General features: G+C 40.5%; 1 protein-coding gene across 1 annotated transcript in view; it reads right to left on the minus strand.

The window, feature by feature from the left end:
- The window catches only part of LOC102409250 (guanine nucleotide-binding protein G(q) subunit alpha), a 318,910-nt gene that overhangs the window by 84,142 nt on the left and 208,598 nt on the right, over nt 1-26,170 (minus strand). Inside the window, exon 3 of the mRNA XM_006074411.4 lies at nt 16,043-16,197. Coding sequence (XP_006074473.1) covers nt 16,043-16,197 — 155 coding nt within the window. The remainder of the gene's footprint in view (nt 1-16,042; nt 16,198-26,170) is intronic.

Here is a 26,170-nt window from a genome sequence, read left to right on the forward strand (position 1 = left end):
CTAGGGGACAAAAGGAGGGAGAGGCTGGGAGAATATGAGCTTGAGAGGCAGGAAAGAAGTATAAAAATGTACTGGACTCCAAATTTGAGGCAATATCTTGGCACAGTCTTGGAGGTGCCTGATGGGGTTAATGAGTCAATGTTCTGGGAGCTGGCCTGTATCTCATTCTACAGATAAACCAGCTCATCACTCCATAAATGTAAATATAACTGGTTACTCTGTATAATGGAGTATTCTGATTTACCAGGTACTAATTTGAAAAACTTGAAATGAACATACATTTTGAAATCTGCAAGATCATCATCATTTATTTAACTATCATATACAAAAATTTAATTGAGAGGAATCAGAGAACTTCCAGTTCCCATTGGCAAGCTTGTTTAGAAACAAGCTGCCCAATAAACCACTTCTACTCACTTCACCTTATCCAGAGGTCAAAACAGAAAGTGACCAAGTCTTGTACACAAGGTGTTCATGTGTTCCAGTGGGAAGAGAAATTGTGGCTTTCTGCTTCTTGAAGATGAACTCAACAGAACACGCATTGCCACTTTGTTTTTAAATGTGCATTTTGCACAGAGGGCTTCCCAGGTGGCACTAATGATAAAGAACCTGCCTGCCAACACAGGAGACATAAGAGATGTGGGTTTGATCCTTGAGTCAGGAATATCCCCTGAAGGCATGGCAAGATCCCCTGAAGGAGGGCATGGCGACCCACTCCAGTATTCTTGCCTGGAGAATCCCCATGGGCAGAGGAGCTTGGAGGACTACAGTCCATGCAGTCACAAAGAGTTGGACACGAGAGAAGTGACTTAGCATGCAGGCGCATGCACTTTGCACAGAATTGAAAGAACCAGCATATGAAGTGGGAGATTTCCTGTCACACTGCACGTGAGAACCTTGCAGGTCTCTCTTTCCAATTCAGAAGGGGAAATGAGCTCTGGAAAAACATGTTGGAGTAAGAGAGAGTCAGGATACACATCTGCGACTGAAAGCCACTGACCTGAGTTCAGAGGCTGCCCTAAAAGTACTGTCAGTGGTGTGTCTTCCTGAACCTCGGGCACTACTGAGATAGTAGCTAAATATCTGAAGCATTCACACTTGCAAGAATATTTTCCCCCTTCATCTTTCTTTTGCTACCTTTCAATATAAGCATAGTTCAGAGAGTAACAACATCAACCTAACAATTAGCCTATACTGGGCACTTGCTGCTTGCTAGGCTCTATTCTGTCCATTCATTGCCCAGGTTTCAAAATATTTCAAGGCAAGGAAATGGTCATTAAAGATTCTCATACATTTCCAATTAGCTGGAAAGCAAACTGCACTTCTTGTCTGACATTCTTGTTGTCTTGCTTCAGTTGGATGGTGGAAAGAAAGGTCCAGTTCACTGATGTAGTCCAACAAAAGAAAAAAAAAAAAAAAAAAAAAACACGAAAGGAACTGGTATCAAGGTCTGCTAGTTGCAACATACATTATCTAGAACCGGGACCAAGTCAAACAAAATTCAACCTAGAACACCCCAAAACAAGACTAGAAAACCAGAACAACAACAAACCCTCCAACCAAACAAAAGACATATGAACTCTCTTCTCCTACAGGAAGATCTGGGTGGCTCAGAAGCTACACCAGGACTGTAGACCTGTTGCAGATAATTGGAGGAACTGGCAAAACGTGCCTAGATGAGCATCTTTCACTGCCAAAGAGAGGCCAATGTGGACAGCTTCTACCTGCATTAGCCTCAATCCCATGTGGCCCCCTCATCCCGGGCTTCAGGACTTGGGAGGGACTCACAGCGCCTCCTGCATTTCACATTTGCTTAGGGAAAAAAGCCACTCTATTCCTTTAGAAATGGAATTCTAGCACGATAAGACTAGTGCATGCTCATTTGTTGATTCTCGTCTCATTCTGAGAAGAGGTAACAATGGAATAATCTCTTAACTGAATTGTACTTTCCACTGAAGCACCTCCTATTTGGGGGGAAAATTTTGATGGAATATGGGAGGGATGGGTTCATGCTGGATTATTCCATTCATTTAACCTGTAACAGAGAAACACTGAGGTCTGGACAAACCTATATTGCAGAGTAAATTCGGAGAGTTAATTATAGCTATAATTTGTTTTGTAGGAATGATTTTGAGTGGCTGCTGAGGTCATTCTTGGGGTGTTGCTATGGTGACAGGTACAAGGTACATTTCCAAGGCAATGTGTATGTAACAAGTGGCTGGTAGTAGCTCTTTCCTGATGTCAGAGAGAGAAAACTCCATGGTTCACATGGGGCTTATTTAACTGTCTAGGAGTGAACACTTATTTAGGATTGTGCTAGAAAATGGGACATTTAATCGATTAAACTCATTTTACTCCAATCCATTCATGGGGATTTAATCACTTGTCATTGCTTTGAGATACTTAATAATTGAAAACTTCATAACTGCTTTAAAAAAAAAAAAAAACAACTCAACATTTTCCCCACAGATGATTGCCCATTTAGGGTTCTCAAACTCCATGGGGTCAGGGACCATGACTCCCTTTGTCTGTGGCTGGTCAGCAATACTCCACCAAGGGACTGGAACATTGCAGTTGCTCAACATGTGACCCAAATTAAAACTATTTTATAGAAAACACTGTAGTGGTTAGAAAGGTAGGTTATACCTTCTAGGAGAAAACAAAAGAGGATGGGGGTTGTTAGGTACCCATCTTCATGTAACTACCTCTCTGGGTTATTACGGGCCTGCATTGTGCAAGAACCAAATTCTGAATTAACATGCCTCTGATGAATGTAAAGACAACACAGAAAGGAAAGGCAGCATCCATTTAACTTCATTGAGTTGATGTGCTTCCTGATATTCTTTTTGGGCCTGGCCACTGAATGATATAATTGGTATATCTGTTTTATGCCTATCAGTATCAAGCTTTCAGGCCCTGGAATTCACTCTAATCCAGGGCAGACAGAGGGAGTGGTCCCTTCTTAACAGATGATTGTGACACAATATCTTTAATGGAAGAAACAGGCTTCTGATGGTTTTCAGTGAAAAGCAAGACAACAAAGAGACTCGTGTTTGTAAAAGTTCCATGGTTCCTTTCCTACCATGAAAAAATGCAAGGTCATTCTGAAATTCAACAACTATCTTGATGGGAGCTGAGGAAATGAAGGTCCCCAGGATATGATTCCTGCCTAAAAGGAGTTTACCAACTTGTGGGAAGAAAAGGGTTATATGAAGAGGAGGAACAGGGAAGTTTATCAGGGAAGGAAAGAATGTGTATATTGGAAAGAGTCATTTTCTGGGAAACTTTTTGATCTGTCTCTAATCCTTGGGGATTATCCACGAAACATCCTTCTCTTGCATGACTGATTTATATGAAAGACTTAAGAAAATGATGCCCATTTGTTTATAATTATACTTTGTAATTGCTAAATTCCTTTTACACTTAACTTCAGGATCCCATCTCTGGTTGCAGAACAATAATAAATTCATAAACGGGATATAATCCATTACTTTAAATGATTAAAAATATACGGGATAAACTTGAATGTCACTAAAATAATATGCTCCAAATTAAACATGGTATCTCTCTTCTGAATATTTTTAAAAGAGATTCCTTATTTTTTGACAAATTTGTCAGTAACAGTTTTGAAAATGTTCGTTGCTCAGTCATGTCCGACTCTTTGAGACCCCATTGACTGCAAACTGTCAGGGCCCTCTGTCCATGGGATTCTCTAGGCAAGAATACTGTTTTGAGTTGACCTTCAAATTTAATTTATGCTCCAATCTGACATGTAATGAGAACTTTTTTAAAGTAAAAAGAAAAAGCCCTACTCTACTACCTATGACTAGAAGGATAATTGAAATCTAAGCCAAGAATAGCATAGAAATTAGAAATTCAAGTGGTTTTTTTTTTAAGGGAAAGAAACATGAATAAAATTTTGAGATGACTCAGTGAGTAAACTGTACCATATTACAGCCGGGGTTAAAAAAGTTAACACAAGTATTAGGCATACAAGCCTTATCAGTTATACCAAAAGGGGAAAGAACCTGTGGGTGGGAAGTAGAAAAAGAAATCTCTGACACTGGGTCTAAATCCAACCAAACACAGTAAGATAACTGAATATCGCACCTTGGAGCATTTAATGTAACAACACTATGGCCCATGTATTGGGGTTCTTTAACTCCTATGTAAGAGCCTCCTACCAACGCTGTATTAATAAGAGATTTGCAGTTCAAGTCAGATATTAAGATGAAGCCCTGGCACAGAAAATGATTCTGGGTAGAATTTTACATTTTTAATTATTGAAAAGAAGGTTAGAAAAACTAGGTCGACTTCATTAAAAAATAAAAAAACTAAGACCTCGTTGTAAGAGGAACAGTTTCAGGGTACTTGAAAGCTGGATCATGCCTGAGATCTTGTCTGACACTGTCTAAAGCAGGGAAGCTAAGAAACTAGAAACACACAGTCACTGTGCAGTTGCAATGTGATTACAGGATTCAAAGGAAAACAGTAAAAGAAACTGTCAAAGTGAACTTTTTTTTTAAAAAAAAGAAAGGAACCATTCTGCAAAACTGCCATCCTGAGGGGATGGTCAAGCACAGGTTTTGGTGCCAAGACCCACCTATGTGCCCCCTTCTCCTTTGGTAGATCCTGCTGTTCAGAAGAGCCTGGCTGGTAATCTGGTTAGGTGGCTTAGCTGCACAGGATTTCTGATTACTCATTACACACAAACACTTTTACCTTCTCAAGAGCTCAACTTTCCTTTTTCCTCTTTAACATCTGGTATACCATGATCAGAGTTCAAGGAGGTACAGCAGAGGATTTGTTCATAAGAAATTATTTGTTTTAAATACAAAATTCCAGATTTAAAACAAGATCACCTAGTGGTAGCAGGGGGCTACGATCTCACAGTTTATGAACGCTACTTAAGGGAAAATATTCTGTGGGATAAAACAGGAAAGACCATGTATTTCAATCTTTCTTTGCCAAAAAACTAAACCAACTCAGAAAATCAGATTTTTTTGAAAGTAAATTAAATAGCTCATAAAAAGATACTATATCACTACATTTATAAACAGTTTCAGAATGTTGTATATGAATAGTTGATCTCAATGTCAACCATAAAGAGACTGACTACTGGTGTCAAGTGGGGAAGGAGCTGGCAGCTATATGTGATTCAGGCAGGCTCTAGGACCAGGCCTAGGTCAGAGCAAAAGATTCCTAACTAAGTCTGTTGCTCAAACAAATTGACCTTGTAATTAAAAGAGCAAGAAAACAAACAATAATGGTGGGGGAAGGAATAAATCAGGAGCTTGGAATAAATATACAGACACAACTATATATAAAATAGATGACCAGCAAGGACCTACTCTATAGCACAGGGGACTCTACTTAAGGTTCTACGATAAGCTATGTGAGAAAAGAATCTGAAAAAGAATGAATGTATGTACATGTATAACTGAATCAATTTGCTGTGCACTGAAACTAACACTGTAAATCAACTATGTGGTGTGCTGGTGGTTTAGTTACTAAGTTGGGTCTGACTCTGGGGACCCCATGGACTGTGGCCCACCAGGCTCCTCTGTCCATGGTATTTCCCAGGCAAGAATACTGGAGTGGGTTGACATTTCCTTCTCCAGGGGATCTTCCTGACCCAGGGATTGAACATGCATCATCTGCATTGCAGGCGGATTCTTTACCACGGAGCTACCATGGAGTCCCAAATCAACTATACAACAACAACACAATCAACAGAAGAGAGAGTGAAAGAGAGATACAGAAAGAGAAGAGGAGGGGGAAAGAGGCCTTTTCAATTTGCCTGTTTGGCTTTCTTAATTTATTCATCTTTTATATGACAATTTTCAAAGCTGTTGACTAATTATGACACAATTTTTATACTTCTAAGATGTATCAAGCATCAGAAGGCTACTTTTTATTCTAGTCTGCCTCTCTTGAACTGTAATGACAGTGCTTAATTCATTTTTCAGTTAATTTACACATATTTATTGAAAATCTGTTCTTTGTCAAATTCAAATCACTGTGTGTGTTGGAGGACTGGGGCTCGCACAGGGAGCTGGTAAAAAATACTATATGTGTGTATATATATATACACACACACTTATATGTGTGTGTGTGTATATATATATACACACACATATTCTTTGCCTGTAGGGACATCAGGTTACCTGGGAAGTAAAGACAGCACAGATGAATCAATTAAGAAATAATTAAGTGCCAAATTGTGAGGTGCTAACTATGAATGCATTAAGAAGGGAGAGATGATTATGAACTGGTCACTGGAGAATTGCATAGAAAAGTGGAGGATGAGTTACACGGTGCAGACCTAAGGGGACTAGAACAGGCTAAAGAGGAAAGAGAAGAGAGATGGGAAGAAATCAGCAGACACATAAATTACTTACTCTTTTATCATTCAACAACTTTCCCTGAAAGCCTATATTGAAGGCTAGGCACTGTGCACAGCCCTGGGTGGGAGCCACAAAGAAAAAAAAAAGATGTGAATCTTGTCCTCAAGGAGCTTGTGTTCTAGCAATAGAGATGAACATGCCAGCTAACAGCCATCTTACAGTGCAGATAAGATGTGGCTCATAAGAGAGCTTCCAGTGATGGTAGACAGAGACGGCCATGAGCAAAAGGTTGTTGACTAAAGTGGGTCTCTCATGGTCATGTCTCCGTAACTTGGATACTGGTTCTGTAGAATCAAAACTTTCATTTTAACAAGGATGTCTGGGTTTGAGGAGCTGGTCATATTAAGCTAGTTAAACTAATTATAGATCAAAATTCTTTAAATCCAGAAGCCCTTGTGCTCATGAAGAAGAACATCAGGGTAAGCCCATCAGAGTTCAAAGAGGGCTTGGCAGGTGAGGAGTCAAAATAAAGGAACGGGCCAGATGGAGAAAGCAACGGTCCTGGGCTCCCCTGAGACTGGACATGGGGTTACCTCCCAGTCAGGCACATGTTATGTTAGGCCCCTTTCAGAAGCAGGTCAGTCCTACCTTTGGTTACACTGACTGTTAAATCACATCACGCCCTCCTAAACCAGCTGTACCACATGGAGCCAAAGCCAAGACACATGAGACACAATCCTTGTTCTCAAAGCCAAATCTACTCAGTCAACATTTCTGGTCATTTATTCCATCATTAGTACTGGACATCCTTTGCATGGTATTTAGAGGTAGTGCCAGGGAATACAATCTAGCGCTCTCTGAAGCTCACTTCCTATCTGAAGTTTTGTTGGGCAAAGCAAGTTTACTGACGGAGTACTGCTGAAGGACAGCAGGCCATTCTTTCTCCGTTCTCAAAAACGAATCTCCAGGTTGATTTTGAGCATCCCAGGCATAAGCTAGGGTCTCTCTACATGGCAGAAATGGAAAAAGAATATTAGCTGCCTTTTAATATTCAGTCTTCTTCCATGGAGGAAGAAGTTGCAACTTTTTTCTTTTCTTTTGTGGGGTTGGGATTGGGGCTGAAATCAGATAGTAAGTATTTTAGGCTCTGTGTGCCATTCAGCTTCTGTTGCAATGATTCAGACTCTGCCACTGGGCACAAAACGAGCTTTGCACAATACATAAACAAATGGGCTTGGCGATGTTCTAATAAAACTTAATTTAGAAAGACAGGCAGCAGGCAGAGTTTGGCCTACAGGTTTTCCAATCCTGTTCTGTAGTAACAGCGCCCCTGTTTTCATCTGGGTACCATGTCACCCTGAGTGGATTGTGGTAAGGGCTGTAAAGAAGAGGTCAAGCAACTGAACGTGCAAACGCTCTGCCAAAACACGAGCAAGCAGCAAAGTGAGAGAGTGAAGCGTGTCTCCCGTGTCCAGTCTACTCTTCAAGCAGAGTGAATGAATGATCAGCAGGTATTGAGGTAAGCCCTTTCCCTATCACATCTCTGTAATAAAGGTTAGAAAGAAGTCAGTCTTATCTAAGTCTTACCATCTCTAGCAGCTCCATGCATTTTGAAAAAGCAATACTAGAGACCAACTCTTAGAATCTGATGGATTCTTCACTGTGGAAGACAAATTACAGGATGCATGCATGCTCAGTTGTGTCCAACTCTTTGAGATTCCATGGACTGTGTAGCCCGCCATGCTCCTCTGTCCATGGGATTCTCCAGGCAAGAATACTGGAGTGGGTTACCATTTCCTCCTCCAGGGGATCTTCCCAACCCAGGGATCAAACCAGAGTCTCCTATATTTCCTGCATTGGCAGGCAGATTCTTTACCATTGAGCCAACTGAGAGCCCAAATTACAGGGTGTATTTTGTTTCATTCTTGTGAAAGGTTATTAGGAGATATGGCTCATTAGATAAAAGAAAACAAAAATAGAAGTAAATGTGTCACTCAGGTGAAAAAAGGTCCATTCCATGTTATTACTGTCACTCTTTGGGGGGGGGAAAAAAAGCAAACATATTCAAGATCAATTATCCTCTTCTCAGCTCAAAATAGCATTTTGAGTAATTTAACTATGTAGAGAATAATCTCTCTGCCTATACATTTCCAGGTAAATTTGGGGAGGAGTGCCAGGTTTTCACTTGACTGCATAGGATAATGGTTTCTCAGATAACTGCAATCTACTGTTACAGAATCAAAGGATTTCAGAATTTACAAGGGAGTTTAGAGATTACAGAGCACATACCACTATCGGAGGAAAATGAAACTTACAGAGCCAAAGTCCCACAGGTGAGGAGAGGCAGATGTAGTTCCACTAAATGCTAGACTTTGACTCAATGGTCTCACCATATGATGTCTCATCTGCCTCTAAAAGCCTGCAGTAGGCTTACATTTCTTTTTAACCATCAGAAAAAGAGTAAAGTTATAATGGCTCCGAGAGTCAGAGCCTACACATTCTTGGGTTCAAGTGTTTGGCACATGAGTCAATTAACAAGGTACTTCCTCAAGGATTCAGCCTGAAATCAGGTAGATATGCTAATCTACCTCCAAACACTCATTTTGCACTTAAAATCCAACATTCGAATTCCTTGTGCATTTTTAAATTAAAAATTTAAACATGAAGTTAGAAGTAAACTCCAAACCTGCCTTATGCTCAAAAGTCAATTATTATGTACTTTGGATTTATGGGCTGTGAAACATGTGGAAATTTCAAAAAGGTTTCTGATTTACTGACAACCTTGGAGGGCACTTCAGGAAAGCAAGATTAGGGATTACTTGGTCCCTTATGGTCAACATACGGTGTAGAGTCCATGGGGTCACAAAGAGTCAGACACGACTGAGTGACTTTCACTTCCACTTCACAGCGAACATGGACAGAGCAGCCTTTTGCCAAGTGCCTGCAGTGTGAAGACTTCACACTGCATGACAAGTTGATTGAGATTCGTGTTCTCTAGCTAATGTCGGGGGCTTTTGGTACTGTAGGCAGTGAACTCATTTGACCTGATGTCTCACTATATTAAGGCAGGTGGTGAACCACAGCAAAAAAAGGGGGGAAAAAAAGTAAACCTACAGCCATCTGTTTATTGTGCTCTTTACCTAAAGATAGTCAGAGTCCTCAGACTTTTTTTAAAAAAATCAATAACAAAAAAGGTAATAAGGGAATCCACAAAACTCTCCTGCATCTTAGAATGCTTTTTTAGTCTTTCATTAAATAGAACTGGAGGAAATGCCAAATGAAAGCCAACTGCAAGTTTTTCCTAAACTGCTCATCTAGAATTTCCCATCTCTTTGCTTCTACCAGTGTTGCCTGTCCTTTGAGCCATCTGATTGTTTTATTATGATCAGCAAGTTGGCTAATCAAAGTAGAAAAAGGAAAGCTCAAATTATTTTAGTGTTTTTATGGCTCTAGTTTGACTCCAGTAAAAAGTTATTGGATGAAATATGGGAAAAAAAGGTTAAAACTCTAGACTAAAATAAAGAAACAGTATTTCTCAATTATTTGTGACTTATATCTTCCATGTTGTATGAACAACTGATATATTGTTAAACATATTTAGGTAAAGAGCTTCCCAGGTGGCACAGTTAAATTTTCTGGATGATAATCATAACCCTTGTGGGTGTATTTCCCAGGAAATTCTACTTAATTTTCCCATTGATCTTACACATATAGAACTACATACAGGCAACAATATAGTGCTCATACTCAGTCATGCCTGACTCCTTGCAACCCCAAGGACTGTAGACTGCCAGGTTCCCCTGTCCATGGAATTTTCCAGGCAAGAATATTGGAGTGGGTTACCATTTCCTACTCCAGGGGATCTTCTCGACCCAGGGACTAAACGCATGTTTCTGGCATCTCCTGCATCGACAGGCAGGTTCATTACCATTGTACCACCTGGCACTGCAATAACATTATGAAGATTAATAAATTATTTGCATCTTTCACGGTGAGTGATTTTAAACTCATAGGTATTTATCTACTGGCTTCCCTGATGCCTCAGTGGTAAAGAATCTTCCTGCCAATGCAGGAGACATGGGTTTGATTCCTGGGTGGGATCCCTGGAGAAGGAAATGGCAACCCACTCCAGTATTCTTTCCTGGGAAATCCCATGGACAGAGAATCCTGGTGGGCTACAGTCCACCAGGGGTTGCAAAAGAGTTGGACATGAATCAGGGACTAAGCAAACAAAAAATTTATCTATTAGTCCATCATTAATATACCTGTCAATTATCAATCAATCAATCTCTTATTCATTCCTTCAACTCTCTATCTATCCATCCAACTCTCTATCTATCCTCCTTTGTGAGGGCAGGTTTCAGTGATTAAAAACTTGGGCTCCGGAGGCAGCAAATCTGACTTTAGTTCTTACTTCTATCACTTACTAATTGTGTGACCTTGAACAAGTTACTTAGCCCCTCTGAGACCCTATGTTCTCCTCTGTTTCATGGAAATAATAAGAAATATCTACAGCTTTGCATGTAAACAACTGCACAGAATCTAACACATAGAAGTATTCAGCAAATAAAAAAAGAAAGTGTTCAAGCTCTTTTGGTAATAGCTTTTCAAGGATGCCAGACCTTCAAAAACGGCAGGAAAAAAGAGACTTAAATGCCTGTAGCTCTGGCACATCATAGTTCATTTATAACAGCCAAAGACAGATAGTGCCTACATCATGGTCACTGAAACTGTGGAAATTATCTAAGTGTGACTTCAAGGAACAATCATTTGCAAAGGTCAAACATGAGCACCCAATGTTAAGCACTATGGGCAGAGGGGAGAGACACTTCAGTAAATATGATAACAGATACAAAAGAGATTTGTACAAGTATTAAGATACAGGGCAGGGCTTCCCAGATGGCTCAGTGGCAAAGAATCTGCCTGCCAATGGAGGAGCATTGGCTCAATCCCTGGTCTGGGATGGACCCTACATGCCACAGAGCAACTGAGCCCGTGTGTCACAACGATTGAGCCTGAGCTCCAGAGCCTGGGAACTGCAACTTCTGAAGCCTGTGTGCCCGAGAGCCCACGCTTGGCAACAAGAGAAACCACCACAATGAGGAGCCTATGCACCACAACTAGGGGGACATCTCTGCTTGCTGCAACTAAAAAAAGCCCACGAAGCAACGAAGACCCAGCACAGCCATTAAAAAAAAAAGATACATGGCAGACTGACACATCACCTCTGGTACTGGGCAAGACTTTCAGAGGCTGTGACTCCTGGATTGGGTCTTGAAGGATAAATAGGAGTTCACCAGAGAGAAAAGAAGGAGAGAGGCATGCTTGGGCTCTGTTCTCAGTATTCCTGGCAAGTGGCCTGCCCTGACTCTCACAACCAGCAGGTTTCTGGAGAAAACTGCTGTTAAGCTGCAAACTTTAAGCAGATATGCATGGCAGGCACCAATTCTCACACTGCTAGAGATCAGATATTAATATCTACATGTTCCCCAAATCTAAACTGAAGAGCCGCAAGAGAGACGGTCAGTACTCAGGAAGGCTGGTCTTAAATTCTGTAAGGTGGTGATACTGTCTAAGAAATTAGATCCAGAATATCAACAAAGTTTTAAAATTTTTATCATAAACATAGAGCAACATAGAAGCCCCCACATGAAGCAAAGATGCAGGATAAAATACTAAAGATATATCAGTGGAAAGTACACAAAAGTCAGAAAGGAAACGGTTAACAACTATCTCGAATTCAGAGAAAGGAATTGTGTTGAGTCACCCTGTGAAAATGAATTCAGTATTGGGAATGAGTGATGCTCCAGACAGGTGAGCTACAGCCTCATCAGCACTATTCCTGAACTTCAGGGGACCTTCCCTGGACCACAATGGAATGACATGTGGAATATACAAGCAAATGGGGGAATCCAAAGAGCCATTGGTCTTCTCTGTGTGCTGGGAGGGTTTTCCTGGCTAAGAAAAGGAAAGTGCCCAGGACTAAGATGGGGAAGAATAAAGACACTCCAATACTTCGCCTCCTGGCACAATGGAATTAAAGGCAGGCCAGCTAGGTATCTTGGGCACTGAGCTATAATACAAAGAGTGCCAAAATATCCTATGAAGATAACAGAAACATGGGGCCAGCTAACTCAGGTTTCCACACACAATTTCCATAATTGGCAGGAAGTGATTGGTTCTAATCCCTGAAAGTAAACAAGAGTCTTCTAGAGAAAACAAAGGGGAAAATGAAACCTCCCTAGGTTTCATTTAGCTAAGATGATCAAATATTCCTGCTTGACTAGGAGATTTCCAGTTTACACCTGCTATTTCACTATAATTATTAATAGTAACCCTTTCCGTCACAAAATGTCCTGATTTTGATGATAAATTATACAGTCACCAGCTATTTAGCCTATGTCACAAATTACTGTAACAAAAAGATTGAAACATATACTTTTTGGCAGAAAATGTATTTCAGGATAATCAAATAGCATCAAGAGAAGAAAACCTTGTACTTCACAGAAGAATGCCAACGTAGACCAACCGATAAAATTTGGAATTCTTATATCAGACAAGACTTAATGATGAGAATTAAAACATCAGGTGAAGAGTCTATGGGGAACTGGAGACTACACAATGACAAAGTCACACCACACAGATTGTTTTTGGTGGCAGGAGGAAAAAAATACAGGTTGATCACAGAGGCTGTCAGTGCCCAAACACTGTGGTGAAACTTAACTTACCAGTGACAGATAAACCAGTGCACGAGATCACTTAGAGTGTGTTCTGCTCACTGGTGAACCTTAACTTACCAATGATAAGTAAACCAGTGCAGGAGATCACTTAGAGTATGTTCTACTCATTGGTGAACATTAACTTACCAATGACGTGTAAACCAGCGCAAAAAATCTTGTGTGTTCTACTCACAGTGTTTAACTGGAATCTAACCAAGCCTTTAAATGTGACTTTCAGTTTGTAGAAAATCCAAGAGGCAGCGGAGAAAGTTAAATCATGCAATGAGGCGGCAGTCAGACCCAATCCAGGCCAGTCTTTTTGACATGCCAGTGAAACGCAAAACAGGCTTCTACTAGATTAAGAGACTTAAGGGACATAAAAACCAAATGCAGTGTGTTGTCCTAAAATCAACTGACTCTACAGAACATTTTGGAAGAATTTGGGAAATATGAAAATGAACTGGATATAGAATGATAAAAAGGACTGATGATTAGTTTTTAGGTATAATATGGTATTACTTATTATGTAAGAAAATGTCCATTTTTTTTAAAGATGCACACTGAAATGTGGATATAGGGACATGTTGTTACAATGTACTTTATTACTTTTGCATAAATATATGCAAAATGAAATAGGTGTATGTGCATACATACATATATCCACATGTTTAGAAAATAGAGTTCTCCCTATCCCCACCAAGGGAAACTAGAACTGTTTAAACAGTCATCATTTGCAAGGATTGATATCAGCCCGTCCCAGGTGCCCCCACATCTTGAGCTCTAACATGAGGGATGTGCCTACAGAGTGAGCATGTGTTTATGGCAGATGCAGCCCATGTGACCGAGGTCTAAGATGGTGGCTTTCCCCAGCATCACAGTGCTAACATGGGCCTGGAGTAACTGTTGCGGATAACTCTTAGCCTTAAAGCAACTCATGGGGTACCTGTCTAGGAATCCACAAATCTGAGCTGAAGTAATGTCACCAGACATGTGGTGGAGCTTTGTCTCAAGAATACAGCTGCAGCAGCTGACCCAGGTGTCCTCAGGGCAAACAGGAATCTCTCAGAGAGCCTATTTGAGGAGCAGGAGGCAAATCGTTTCCTAACGGGAAGCCCTAACTTGGTAAGCACATCATTATCAGACACTGGTGCTCTGATGCCCTAGTCATAGGACTTCTCTGTAGGGAGAAGAGATCTGGGGGACAGGTAGAGACTAGAACAGGTGAGGAGGAGGAGAGACCAGGATTTACGCTAAAGTAAAAAGAAAGGGATTTAGAAATGATGGGAGGCAAGAGGATTTCTTGGTGAATGTAACTTTTTAATGGAGGAGTTCTTCATTGGTAGGGGCCAGGAGAGGCATCACTGTAGTGAATCGAGAAGTGGAGGAGTTAAAGGAGGACCAGAGCTGAGGGTGGATGAGGAAACCAGCAGACAGGGGAAGGCACAGTGAGCAGGGACAAGGACAAGGGGTAAAACACAGCAGCAACGTGGGGAGATGGATGAGAGCCGAAATGGCAAAGGAAACAGAAGGACAGAGGGGGCAGCATGGAAAAGGAAGACAGCTGGTCAAAGGTTGAGGGGGCAGACTTTGGAACAAAAAAGAGCTAAATGCATCTTCTCATCTCTGTACTTATAGAAACTTACACAGTTGGAACTCGGGGAGGGGAGAGGAGAGAGGGAGAGAGGAAGGGGGCGGGGCGAAGGAAGGCAAGCAGACACAGAAGAGGAAGACAGGCAGCGTGCAAGGAGGACAAAGGAAGCCAGGAATGAGGAAGCACACATTTCAGAGACATACGGGGTGGGTACTGGCTTAAACATGACAGACACGGTCTCCTGAGCATTTCACGTCACTTTTCAGAATGACGTAATTCAGATTTACCTTGGGAATCCAAGTACTGTTTTGGCCAGGCAATATTTCTGTGGCTGACCTGAATCATAACTTATCTGTTTTTAAACAAAGGCCTAGAACTAGGGTAAGAGCGTGATCTACTTTACCGCAAAAACAGAGTCCAACTGCTCTTGGATCTTCCCTGCACAGTTAAGTGATGTCAATCTGCACGTAGGGCTCCTTATTTCCCCTATAGTCCGGCCCTCATTCAGAGGGTCATTTCAACATACAAACTGGCCTAAGGCTGCTGAATACTTTCCACCCTTTCTTCTGTCTGCCCAGAACCAAAAGAAGAGGCAAATGCTGGGTTAATATAATGGAGACAGAAATCTGAAAAAAACACTAAAAAAAACACAAAATTCCATTTTTCAGGCGCCTGATTATCTACATTGCTGACCACATTGATTACATTAATCCAATGATTGCCAAATCTTTACTTTTCTTTTTATTAGGCAAGATTTAATCTAGAGAATTAACAAATCTCTCTAGGATGCAAATCCCTCCTAGGACACATGATTGTGATCGACAGCTCACAAAATAATTCTGGAATGCATGCAAAATTAGACTCACACACAATTTCCATGCAAAAGCAAACCTATCCATCAACAAAACAGTGGGTCCCAGAAAGCAGTCAAGGTCCTGTGTCTGGAAACCAGGAAGTCTGATGTTTGAGAAGCCATAATTAAGTGTATTTATTAGAGGTTCTTCTGTGTAGGTGCTTTCCAACACATGAATAAGATCAGAAACTTGCATTAAAATTGATTATTATCAGATTTCAAATCACAATGAAGTACATGTTTGAGAATCACTGGTTTACAATTTGGGGGAAGAGATGGGTTAGTGAACGCAGATTCCTAGAGTCTTCAGTTGGTTTTCAAACAGAAAACAATAAAAGAAATACTCTCCCTGACTCACGATGCCAATCCCTTACACAGAGTCTAAATTTATAAAGCTGGCACAAATTTAATAACTATACTTCCTAACTGTGCAGTCAGAATCAGATACGATACACAGGACCGAGACGGTCTCATTGCAGAAAACCATAAAAGAAAGAGGAAGATGCAAAGGGCCTCCTGGAGGAATACTCACTATTTGGTAGAGTCAGATAACTGATATTCTCGTCGTCTGTCATAGCATTCCTGGATTCCAGGATCATTCCATAAACTCTTTATTGCATCTACATATGGATTCTCAAATGCAGATACCTTCTCCACATCAACTTCTCGAACTAACTGTGCATGAGCCTGTTTAAAAAAAAAAAAAAGCAGTTTTAATCTCCTTCCCATCGAAGAAAACTGCCTTGGCTTGCACACTGCATTATGGTCTTTCCTCATATACTGGTTTTCAAACTGGTTTGTAATAATGTAATGCTGCTTCTTTTTTCTTTTCCTTAGATAAAACCCAGTCCCAAATCTTTTCCTCCAGAGTAAATGCTGAAGCTACCTAAAGATAACAAGAGAAAAGCAGACTGTTCAGCTCCCACAGGAACAATGAGGATGGTATGCTACAAATAATGACTTTTCAGGTGATGATCATAATCCTAAAACAGTTCATATTATTAAAGGGAAAAAGACTGGGTTATTTATCCCCTCTATGTTTATAGTTTATTATAATCAAACACATAATGTACCCAGCCCATGAGTGTTATATCTTAGCAGAAACTCAATCAGACTCAACTAATCAGCATTAGTTTCTATGATTCACTGTGAGGATTAGGGTGTAAAACTACTAGAAGAACAGTTAATAGTAATGATTTGATTTTCACAATAGTGACCATGCCCCCTCTACTCCCACACAATCAAATTTTCAATATTTACTTTATATCTACCTCATATCTTATCAGATTGAAGAGTCTATTCAATTTTTTTTTAAACACAGAAAAAGGACTTTGTTATGTTCATTATACGCAACATTTAGTAGGAAAGAGGTAAAAAGACTTTTAAAAAATTTTCAACAAGATTAAAATCAAAATGTGTGGTCAACCTCCAAATTAACCAGCGTACATGACTGCCTAACAATCTCAACAAAATAGATTTCATAGGTGTAGTATACATGTAAATTATACAGTATATAAATGTGCAAATCAACAGATATAATAACTAATTATCTTGAAAACTGCAGACAGATGGCAACTAATTTATTAAAACAGTCTTGATTTTGTACAGATATACAAACTTCTGAACTAGGTTAGTGAATGGCTATCTTGATTACATGATGACCTAATTATTCCTTCCATAGAGTTTCAAGCAGATAGAATTTAATAAATTTAAACTTGTGATTAGGCATGTCTGGTTCCCAATCTTTCTCTCATCCCATAAGACGGAAGGGAATCCATGTCGTTAGACTAATCTTTACTTAAACAAGGTTTTACAAAGCCTAACGTGCCGAGATTGAAGAAACTACCTTTCTTGCTGGTTCTACGTTGACTGTGACCGTCAGATCTGGTAAGTGAGAAGCCCTATAGCTCTGCCTTGCACCCCAATATTGGAAGATGAATCCCTAAAATTGTTTTATGTACCTAGTCCCTGCCTAGACAATCTGTCCTATCCCAGCAATCCGACTATCCTGAAGTCCTGTTTCCAAGTGTCACTCCAGGTGGGCCTAGGCCAATCATAGCTTTCCATGAAACGCCCGCTTTGAAAATATGTCACTGGTTCCCCAATGAATCCCCAGTGCTATGCTCTGCCTGGCTCTGTGGCACCCGTTGCTTTATGTCAATACCAAAGACTGTCCTGGTCCCACCTGCTCAAGTGGACATCCTCCAAGCACAAAACATTGGGTATGGGTCATGCTCCACTCTGCCCAGCAGGTATGTCTCATACCTTATACCTTAAGGTCAAGCTTTGGGCCCTGTCCTTCTGCCCTTGCTCACTGAATACAAACACGTTCTAATTCTTTGTGTCCTGAGAGATGACAATGATCATGCATGGTATAATCCTAAATTTGATTTCCTGGCTACATCTGATTTACAAGGTTCTCTGGAGGATTCTGTGGAAGTTAGAAGGCAGATGCAAGGCAGAAACAGGCATGCACAGGATGGTCTCCTACTGGACACACTCTAAAGACATGGTTTTCATCGGACTCTGCTTCCTCTTTTGACACTGGATAAGTTGCTTAATCTTTCCAAATGTTATCTCTGGTGGGCAACATCTTGTCCCACCAAGTCCATGTGGTTTATTACTGTGCTACACTACAGTAGGTGAGTGGTTCTCAAAAGGCGGTCCATACACCAGCAGGATTACTTGGGAATTTGATAAAAATGCAATCCTTTAATCCTACATCAAACTTTCTGGATGAGAAACTGATTAACAATCTGTTTCAAGAGGCCCTCTGGATGATTCAGATGCATGACAAAGTTTGAGAACCACTGCAAGCTATCAAGTATCACGTAGACACTCGATGTTGTGGTCATAATTAACTGTCTGGCTGGCCATGAAATTGTTATTGGAAACTAAAGAGAAGAGGCCCAGAAAGGCAACAGCACTCGAAAACAAGGGGCATTATAAGGTCCAGGAAGCCACAGAAATGAGTGAAACGCGCTGGATGTAGGTAATAGTGAGTGATGAGAGCGACAGCACACTGAGAAACACAGACCCTGAAGAAAGAGGACAGCTGCTAATTAGCTCCAGCTAAGTGTTGCCACTGGGATACAAGCTGAGTGTTGCCAGATTTTCTGAGTTATCAAGGGAAGCCAAAAATCTAGATCTTTCCATGAAATATCCCTAATTTTTATTCTTGGCAACGCTATAAAAGATAAAGTGTATCTGTGGCTGAGTTGGATCAGGTACCAATCATTTGCTTCTCCGTGGACTTCCCTAGTAAGATTGACCAATAACACCATGTCTTACACAGAACCTGCGATACAGCAGCTGGCCACTTAACACATGCTAATGCGGAAGTAATTCTGCAGCACTTTCCTACAATAATATTTAGACAAACTATTATACTATCCATAGGGAGAAATGGCCGAGACTTCTTTGAATTGGGTAAAAGCTACATGATGACACAGAACAGTGTAGGCAATATTTAAAAACTGAATTTGACACTCATTACAACGGGCCAACCATGTCATATGGAAGGAGTTCTATTTCTGTTTCTAAGGTAGGGAACTTAGAGAAAACAGTTTCAACAGAGCAGACACTTTTCAAGATGATGATTAAATGTTTATTGAACCCCAAAGAAATGCTAGGTAATACAGAATTAAAGACTTAGACACAGTTCCTATGAGGTGCAGGGGTAGGCTGGCGGTAGGGGGAACAGTCCATAGACACAGTTCCTATGAGGTGCAGGGGTAGGCTGGCGGTAGGGGGAACAGTCCATATAGCTGGCAACCAAAGCACAGGATTATGTGCTCCAGGAGGAGAAACAAGAGGGAACATTTGCATTTCCATCTTTAATTTCAGTTGACTGAAATAGACAACATTCTCAACAGTTGTATAACTGCAAAGTCTTCCTGTAAAATGAGATTACTTTTTACTGTTGGAAAACTCCTCCAATTTCCTCTCTTGATATACCTCAATGTGCTTTTTCTTACATCTGGAAGACCTTCTCTATTCCCTTCCATACCTCTTTTAGCTTTTGTTCAGGCACCATATCCTATGCTCTCTCTTACAGGAAGATATTCCCAATGTTCCTCCTCTCCCCTAAAATGTGATCTTTGTGTCTTCTGAACCATGGAACTTCTACATTTCTTGACTTACCGTCTTCTAGACCATACACTGAAGGCAGGGGCTGTAGCTCCTGGCTTTCGTTTCTTTTGGGGCCCAGCACAGAGTGAGCAGACAACAAATATTTGTCAGATTTAAAAGTCATACATAAACCCAACTTCCTACAAGCCAAAGTCGAGTTTGTTAAGGAAATCTTCCACCCATTACCCACTCTCTCAGAACCACATAATCCTTAACAGCACTTACGTCAGTAGCTAGTGTATATCTATCCGGATGATATTTGTTAGTATCCTTCTCCCTAATCACAGTACAAGTTCTGAAACAAACTCAGTGTCGCGGTATCAGGGTCTAGCAGAGTGCCTGTCACTGATGCTCAATAAATATTTGTTGAATGAAGAATACAGGAAGGAACAGTAGAAATTATACTGAGCTGGAAACAGGGACACGTAAATACTAGGCCTGGCTTTACACCTAACACAAGCAATAACCCTTAGAAGAAATTATTTACTTCTTTACAACTTCATTGTCCTGGTCTATAAGGTTATGCAATTGAAACAAATCATTTCCCTATGGCTTCACCTAGACATATACTCCACGATCATAAATAAATACATCTAGAATACACGGAGCACCAAGGACTTATGATCCTGTCCCTCAAGGAGCACATAATATTATCGTTTACTGCAACAAAACCTCACTATTTCAAAAGTGCCTGAGAATACAGGGCAGAACATGATGAAGTCTGTATGAGTGATGGTATATTGGGACTGAACAAGAAGAACTCAGTATAGCCAGACAAGGTGTCAGAGAGAAGACAGGAGTAAGCTGGCAGGTGGAGATAAAGATGTGTGACGAGAGGAGGAGGAATAGATGAACAAAGGTTTGGTAGACAAAATAAACATGGCACTCTCTTAACTGTGGGAAAAACAGTCTAGTGAGGAAATTTCATGTTGACCCTTAATGCAAATTAACCTCCACAGTGAAAGCTATAATATTACCCTCACCTGTGAACCATAACTAATATCCACTTAAGTCAAATCCTGTATGAATTTGAAGTAGAGGTAACGAATAGATTCAAGGGACTAGATCTAGTTAGCAGTGTGCCTGAAGAACCATGGACAGAAGTCTGTAATACAGGAGGCGGTGAACAAAACCATCCCAAAGAAAAAGAAAAGCAAGAAGGCAAAGCGGTTATCTGAGAAGGCTTTACAAATAGCAGAAGAATGAAGAGAAGTGAAAAGCAAGGGAGAGAGGGAAAAGTACATCCAATTAAACACAGAGTTCCAAAGAACAGCTTAAAGAGACAGAAGGCCTTTTTCAATGAACAGTGCTTAATAATAGAAAACAACAAAAGGGGAACGACTGGAGATCTCTTCAGGAAAACTGGAAACATCAAGGGAGCATTCCGCCCAAAGAAGGGCACAATAAAGGATAAAAATGGTAGAGACCTAGTAGATGTTTAAGACATCAAGAAGAGATGGAAAGAATACATGGAAGAACTATATAAAAAAAGATCTTTATGAACTGGATTTCTAGATGGTGTGGTTAGTCACCCTGAGCCAGACATTCTGGAGTGCAAAGTCAAGTGGCCCTTAAGAAGCACTGCTATTAATAAAGCTAGTGGATGCGATGATATTCCAGTAGAACTATTCAAATTCCTAAAGGATGATGCCATCAAGGTTTTGCTTTCATTATGTCAGAAAACCTGGAAGACCCAGCAGTGGCCAGAGGACTGGAAAAGGTCAATCCTCACCCCAATTCCCAAGAAGGGTAGTACCAAAGAATGTGCTAACCATCAGACAATTGCACTCATCTCCCATGCTAGTAACCACCAGCAAAGTTGCTCAGTCGTGTCTGACTCTTTGTGATCCCATGGACTGTATCCTCCATCCATGGAATTTTCCAGGCAAGAATATTGGAGTAGGTTGCCATTTCCTTCTCCAGGGGATCTTCCAGACCCAGGGATCAAACCCAGGTCTCCCGCATTGCAGGCAGACGTTTTACTGTCTGAGCTACCAGGGAAGCCCTCCATGCTAGTAAGGTCATGCTTAAAACCTTGCATGCTAGGCTTCAGCATTATGGGAGCCAAGAACTTCCAGATGTTCAAGCTGGGTTTAGAAAAGGAAGAGGAACTAGGGATCAAACTGCCAACATTTGCTGGATTATAAAGCAAAGGAATTTCAGAACAACATCTATCTGGGTTTCATCAACTACACTAATGCCTTTGACTGTGTCAGTCAGTCAGTTCAGTCGCTCAGTCGTGTCCGACTCTTTGCGATCCCATGAATCGCAGCACGCCAGGCCTCCCTGTCCATCACCAACTCCCGGAGTTCACCCAAACTCTTGTCCATCGAGTCGGTGATGCCATCCAGGTATCTCATCCTCTGTCATCCCCTTCTCCTCCTGCCCCCAATCCCCACCAGCATCAGGGTCTTTTCCAATGAGTCAACTCTTCGCATGAGGTGGCCAAAGTATTGGTAGATCATGACAAACTGTGGAAAGCTCTAAGAGATGGTAACACCAGACCATCTTACTTGTCTCCTGAGAAACCTATGTGTGGGTCAGGAAGCAAGAGTTAGAACCCTGTATGGAACAACTGATTGGTTCAAGAAAGGAGTACAACAGGGCTGTCTGCTGTCACCCTGTTTGTTTAACCTATACACTGAGCACATCAAGAGAAATGCTAGGCTGGATGAGTTTTAAGCTGGAATCAAGATAGGTGAGAGAAACATCAACAACCTCAGATATGCAGATGGTACCACTCTAATGGCAGAAAGTAAAGAGGAATTAAGAGCCTCTTAATGAGGGTGAAGGAGAGAGAAAGAGCCATATTAAGACTAAATATTAAAAAAACTAAGACCATGGCCTCCAGTCCCATTACTGCATGGCAAATAAAGGGGAAAAGGTGGAAGTATGACAGATTTCCTCTTCTTGGTCTCCAAAATCACTGTGGACGGTGACTGCAGCCATGAAATCAGATGATTGCTTCTTGGCAGAAAAGTGATGACAAACCTAGACAGTGTGCTAAAAAGCAGAGACATCACCCTGCTGACAAAGGTCTGTATAGTCAAGGCTATGGTCTTCCTAGTGGTCATGTATGATTGTGAGAGCCGGACCGTAAAGAAGGCAGAACAACAAAAAACTGATGCCTTCAAACTGTGGTGCTGGTAAAGACTCCTGAACGTCCCCTGCACAGCAAGATCAAACCAGTCAATTTTAAGGGAGATCAACCCTGAATATTCACTGGAAGGACTGATGCTGAGGCTGAAGCTCCAGTATTTTAGTCATCTGATGTGAACAGACGACTCACTGGAAAAGTCCCTGATGCTGGGAAAGATCAAAGGCAGAAGGTGAAGAGAGTGTCAGAGGATGAGATGGTTGGGCAGCATCACTGATGCTATGAATGTGAACTCCCACCAACTCTGGGAGACAGTGAGGACAGGGAGGCCTGGCATGCCGCGGTCAACGGAGCTGCAAAGAGTCGGACCCGACTAAGTGACTGAACAACAACAATGAACCATAACCAATGCCTACCATCTATGAAAGTATATTGGCCTCAAAAAATGCAAAGATCACTACTCTGCCTTCATCCAGGTCTGAATTTCTAAGTCACTTTTATTGCCTCCTTAGCTTTGTTTTTTAATTCTATCCTTGCTGTTTTGTAAAATGACATTCAAATATAATCTACTGTAATTTGCATTTATGTAAGAGCTTTTACCTGAAGTTCTCAAGTTATTTAAAACTATGACAGCATTTTACAAAATACACAGAATTTCAAAAATGCCTATATAAATGTCCTCAACAAAAGTGCAATTCTCTCTCTTTTTTTTGGTAAAAAATATTCTGTCTGAGAAAAGAATATTTTTCAGTGTGTTAGAGTAGGAAGATAAATTAGACCCTTTTCTATTTTTCCAAATATCAAATGTGAAGTAGTAAAAATCACAAGTAATTATGCAAAATTAAACCACTTACTAATGAAATAGGCTATGATGAAAAGGAAAGAAGTCATTTCTAATAACACAAATAACAATTAAAATTGACTACCCTTTTTATTTTGAACATCGTACATATAAAAGCAAAACAGGTATGAGTTAATTAATCATATAAACCAAATGCAAAATATAATTCTATTTCAAGTTACAGTTGAACACACTGGATGGAAATATTTAATAATGAATGTGAGCTTTCAGCATTCTTAGCAAGCTGGTGGCAAGCCTCAGAGGGAACATTGTGAGAACCAAGTAACTACTCTTAGGAACTCTGGCAGAATTCTAGGGAAAGACCACATGGAAACCACAGGATGTGCCAATGTGGTAATGTCTTGTTTTTGCGATTCGGTGGTCATAAAATTCAGGTAAATCTTAGGTCTGTTGATATTTCCAAGACTGCTTCAGCAAAAGGAAGGAAGAACTGAGTTCCCACCACAGTGAGTCTTACCCTGCCCACAGAAGGCCAAGTCTTCAGATGAAATAAAAAAGATCTTATAGTCACTTTGGAAGGATTTTCAAAAACTCATTAACAGCTCAGGGCAGCTTTAGGCTGGAATGTCACACCTATTCCGGTTCCTACACTCCAGAAGTAGAAAACCAAATGGTAATTTCCACATTTGTTGAAGCTCTTAGACACAAATATTCAGCTCATTAGGGCAGCTCTATTTGAAAGGATGCCCAGCACAGACAGAGGGCCTCTGATTTAGTAAAATCCTGAACTTCTGTCTGAGTATGTTTCAATCCTGAACTGAGAAGCACATTTTCTTCCCCCCACTCTCAGTGCTTATTTCCATTTTGGCATTTGATTCTAAATTATGGGGGGAAAAAAGAAACAGAAAAATCTCAGGCTTTTTTTTGTTTTCTTCTCAAAGGAAATACAGAGATGGGATCAAATCTCTGCGTTGCAATACCACCTCCAGCCAGAACTGGTTGAACATGACCTTGAACAAGCTATTTAACATTTGTAAACCTTTATTTCCTAATCTATTCGATGTTTGGCAAAACTAATACAATATTGTAAAGTTTAAAAATAAAATAAAATTACACTAGGAAAAATAAATAAATAAATGCAGTAACACCAGCACTGACTTTGATGGTTAAATGACCTAATGGATGTAAAACATTTAAAGACAGCGTCTAACGCCCAAAGCTGCTAACTGTTTAGAAAGCAAAAGAAAAGGAAAATAGCACTGAAAGTGCAAAAGGCTTGGTATATGCACTTTTGAGCTCTGAGACTTTGGGCAAACTGCCCACATTTGCTCAAAGTGAAAGAACATTCTAGAGATCATCCTGGATAATGGATATCAATGAGTCCTCAAATTTGCAAATACTCCATAAAATTTCCTACCAAAAACTTGGGCAAGAACTGTCATTTCTTAGACCATTCCACCTTCTCTGGCTTCATCAGTGTACACTTCTCGTGTACGGTGCACTGTACACAGTGACAGCTGTTGCGGCATTTTCTTATGGGCATGGCTGCAAAACTGACCAAGAATAGCAAAGTCACACTGAGCTACTGCTGGCTGGGCTCTCGAAGCCAGTGACTCATTCCTATAGTACAGCCTCTCCACACTTATGATTCAACTCATGGCTCAGCAAAATTACAAATTACTACATGACACAGCCTTTTGAAGTCTCTGATGAAAATTTTGAATCCTGTATGTAATCTTTCAGTGCTAGGGATCTACTGATTCTCCTTTGTTACAGCACCCATGTCCCTCTGCACGCAGTATCAGAACAGAGTAGGTATGTGCAGATGCTCAAGACCCTTATAAAAATGTCTTGGTATTTGTATATAACCTATGCATCCGCCTGTATATTTAAAATCATCTCTAGATTACTTATATTACTTAATACAACGTAAATGCTATGCTAGTTGTTGCCAGGGTACAACAAATTCAAGCTTTGATTTTTGGAGCTTTCTGGAATTCCTTCCCCCTAACAATATTTTTCATCCTTGGTTGGTTGACTTTGCTGATATCTAGGGTCAACTGTACGGAATCTCTCTCTCACTGAGTAACCCAGAGAACCAAAGTAGCAAAGAGGAAGTCCAGGAACAATAGCTTGAGAACCAATCAGACTTCAGCACATTTCAGCCCTGTGTCTTCAGGCTGGTCTCTCAAGTTTCCTGAACCTCAGCTACCTTATCTATGAAACAAAAGAAAAAAACAATTTGTTTTAGTGTAGTTAGGAAAGTTATAAGAATTGTTAACAAGATACATAAAATACAAGTACTATAATTGCTATGAAATCTTGTAGTATTTCAAAATTATCATTAATAAATAATTATTTCAACAAACACAATACTTATCTACTATGTGTCAGGCAATATACTAGATACTAATGAAGTGAATCTGTGTTAAGTAAAATGTTCCAGAGAGCAAAATATTCAATAAAATTTTATTAAACTGCTGCATATTGTTCTACTTTAAGATTTTACAAATTGATTCTCATGACTCGATTTGCTTTTCTATGGTGAGAGGTTTTTCCCCTGACAAATGCCTTTTTTCCCTCCAGCATTATTTGCCTATTTGTGGCTGTGCTGGATCCTCACGGCTGTG

This window comes from Bubalus bubalis, chromosome 3, assembly GCF_019923935.1.
Source record: "Bubalus bubalis isolate 160015118507 breed Murrah chromosome 3, NDDB_SH_1, whole genome shotgun sequence".
NCBI classification, from domain to species: domain Eukaryota; kingdom Metazoa; phylum Chordata; class Mammalia; order Artiodactyla; family Bovidae; genus Bubalus; species Bubalus bubalis.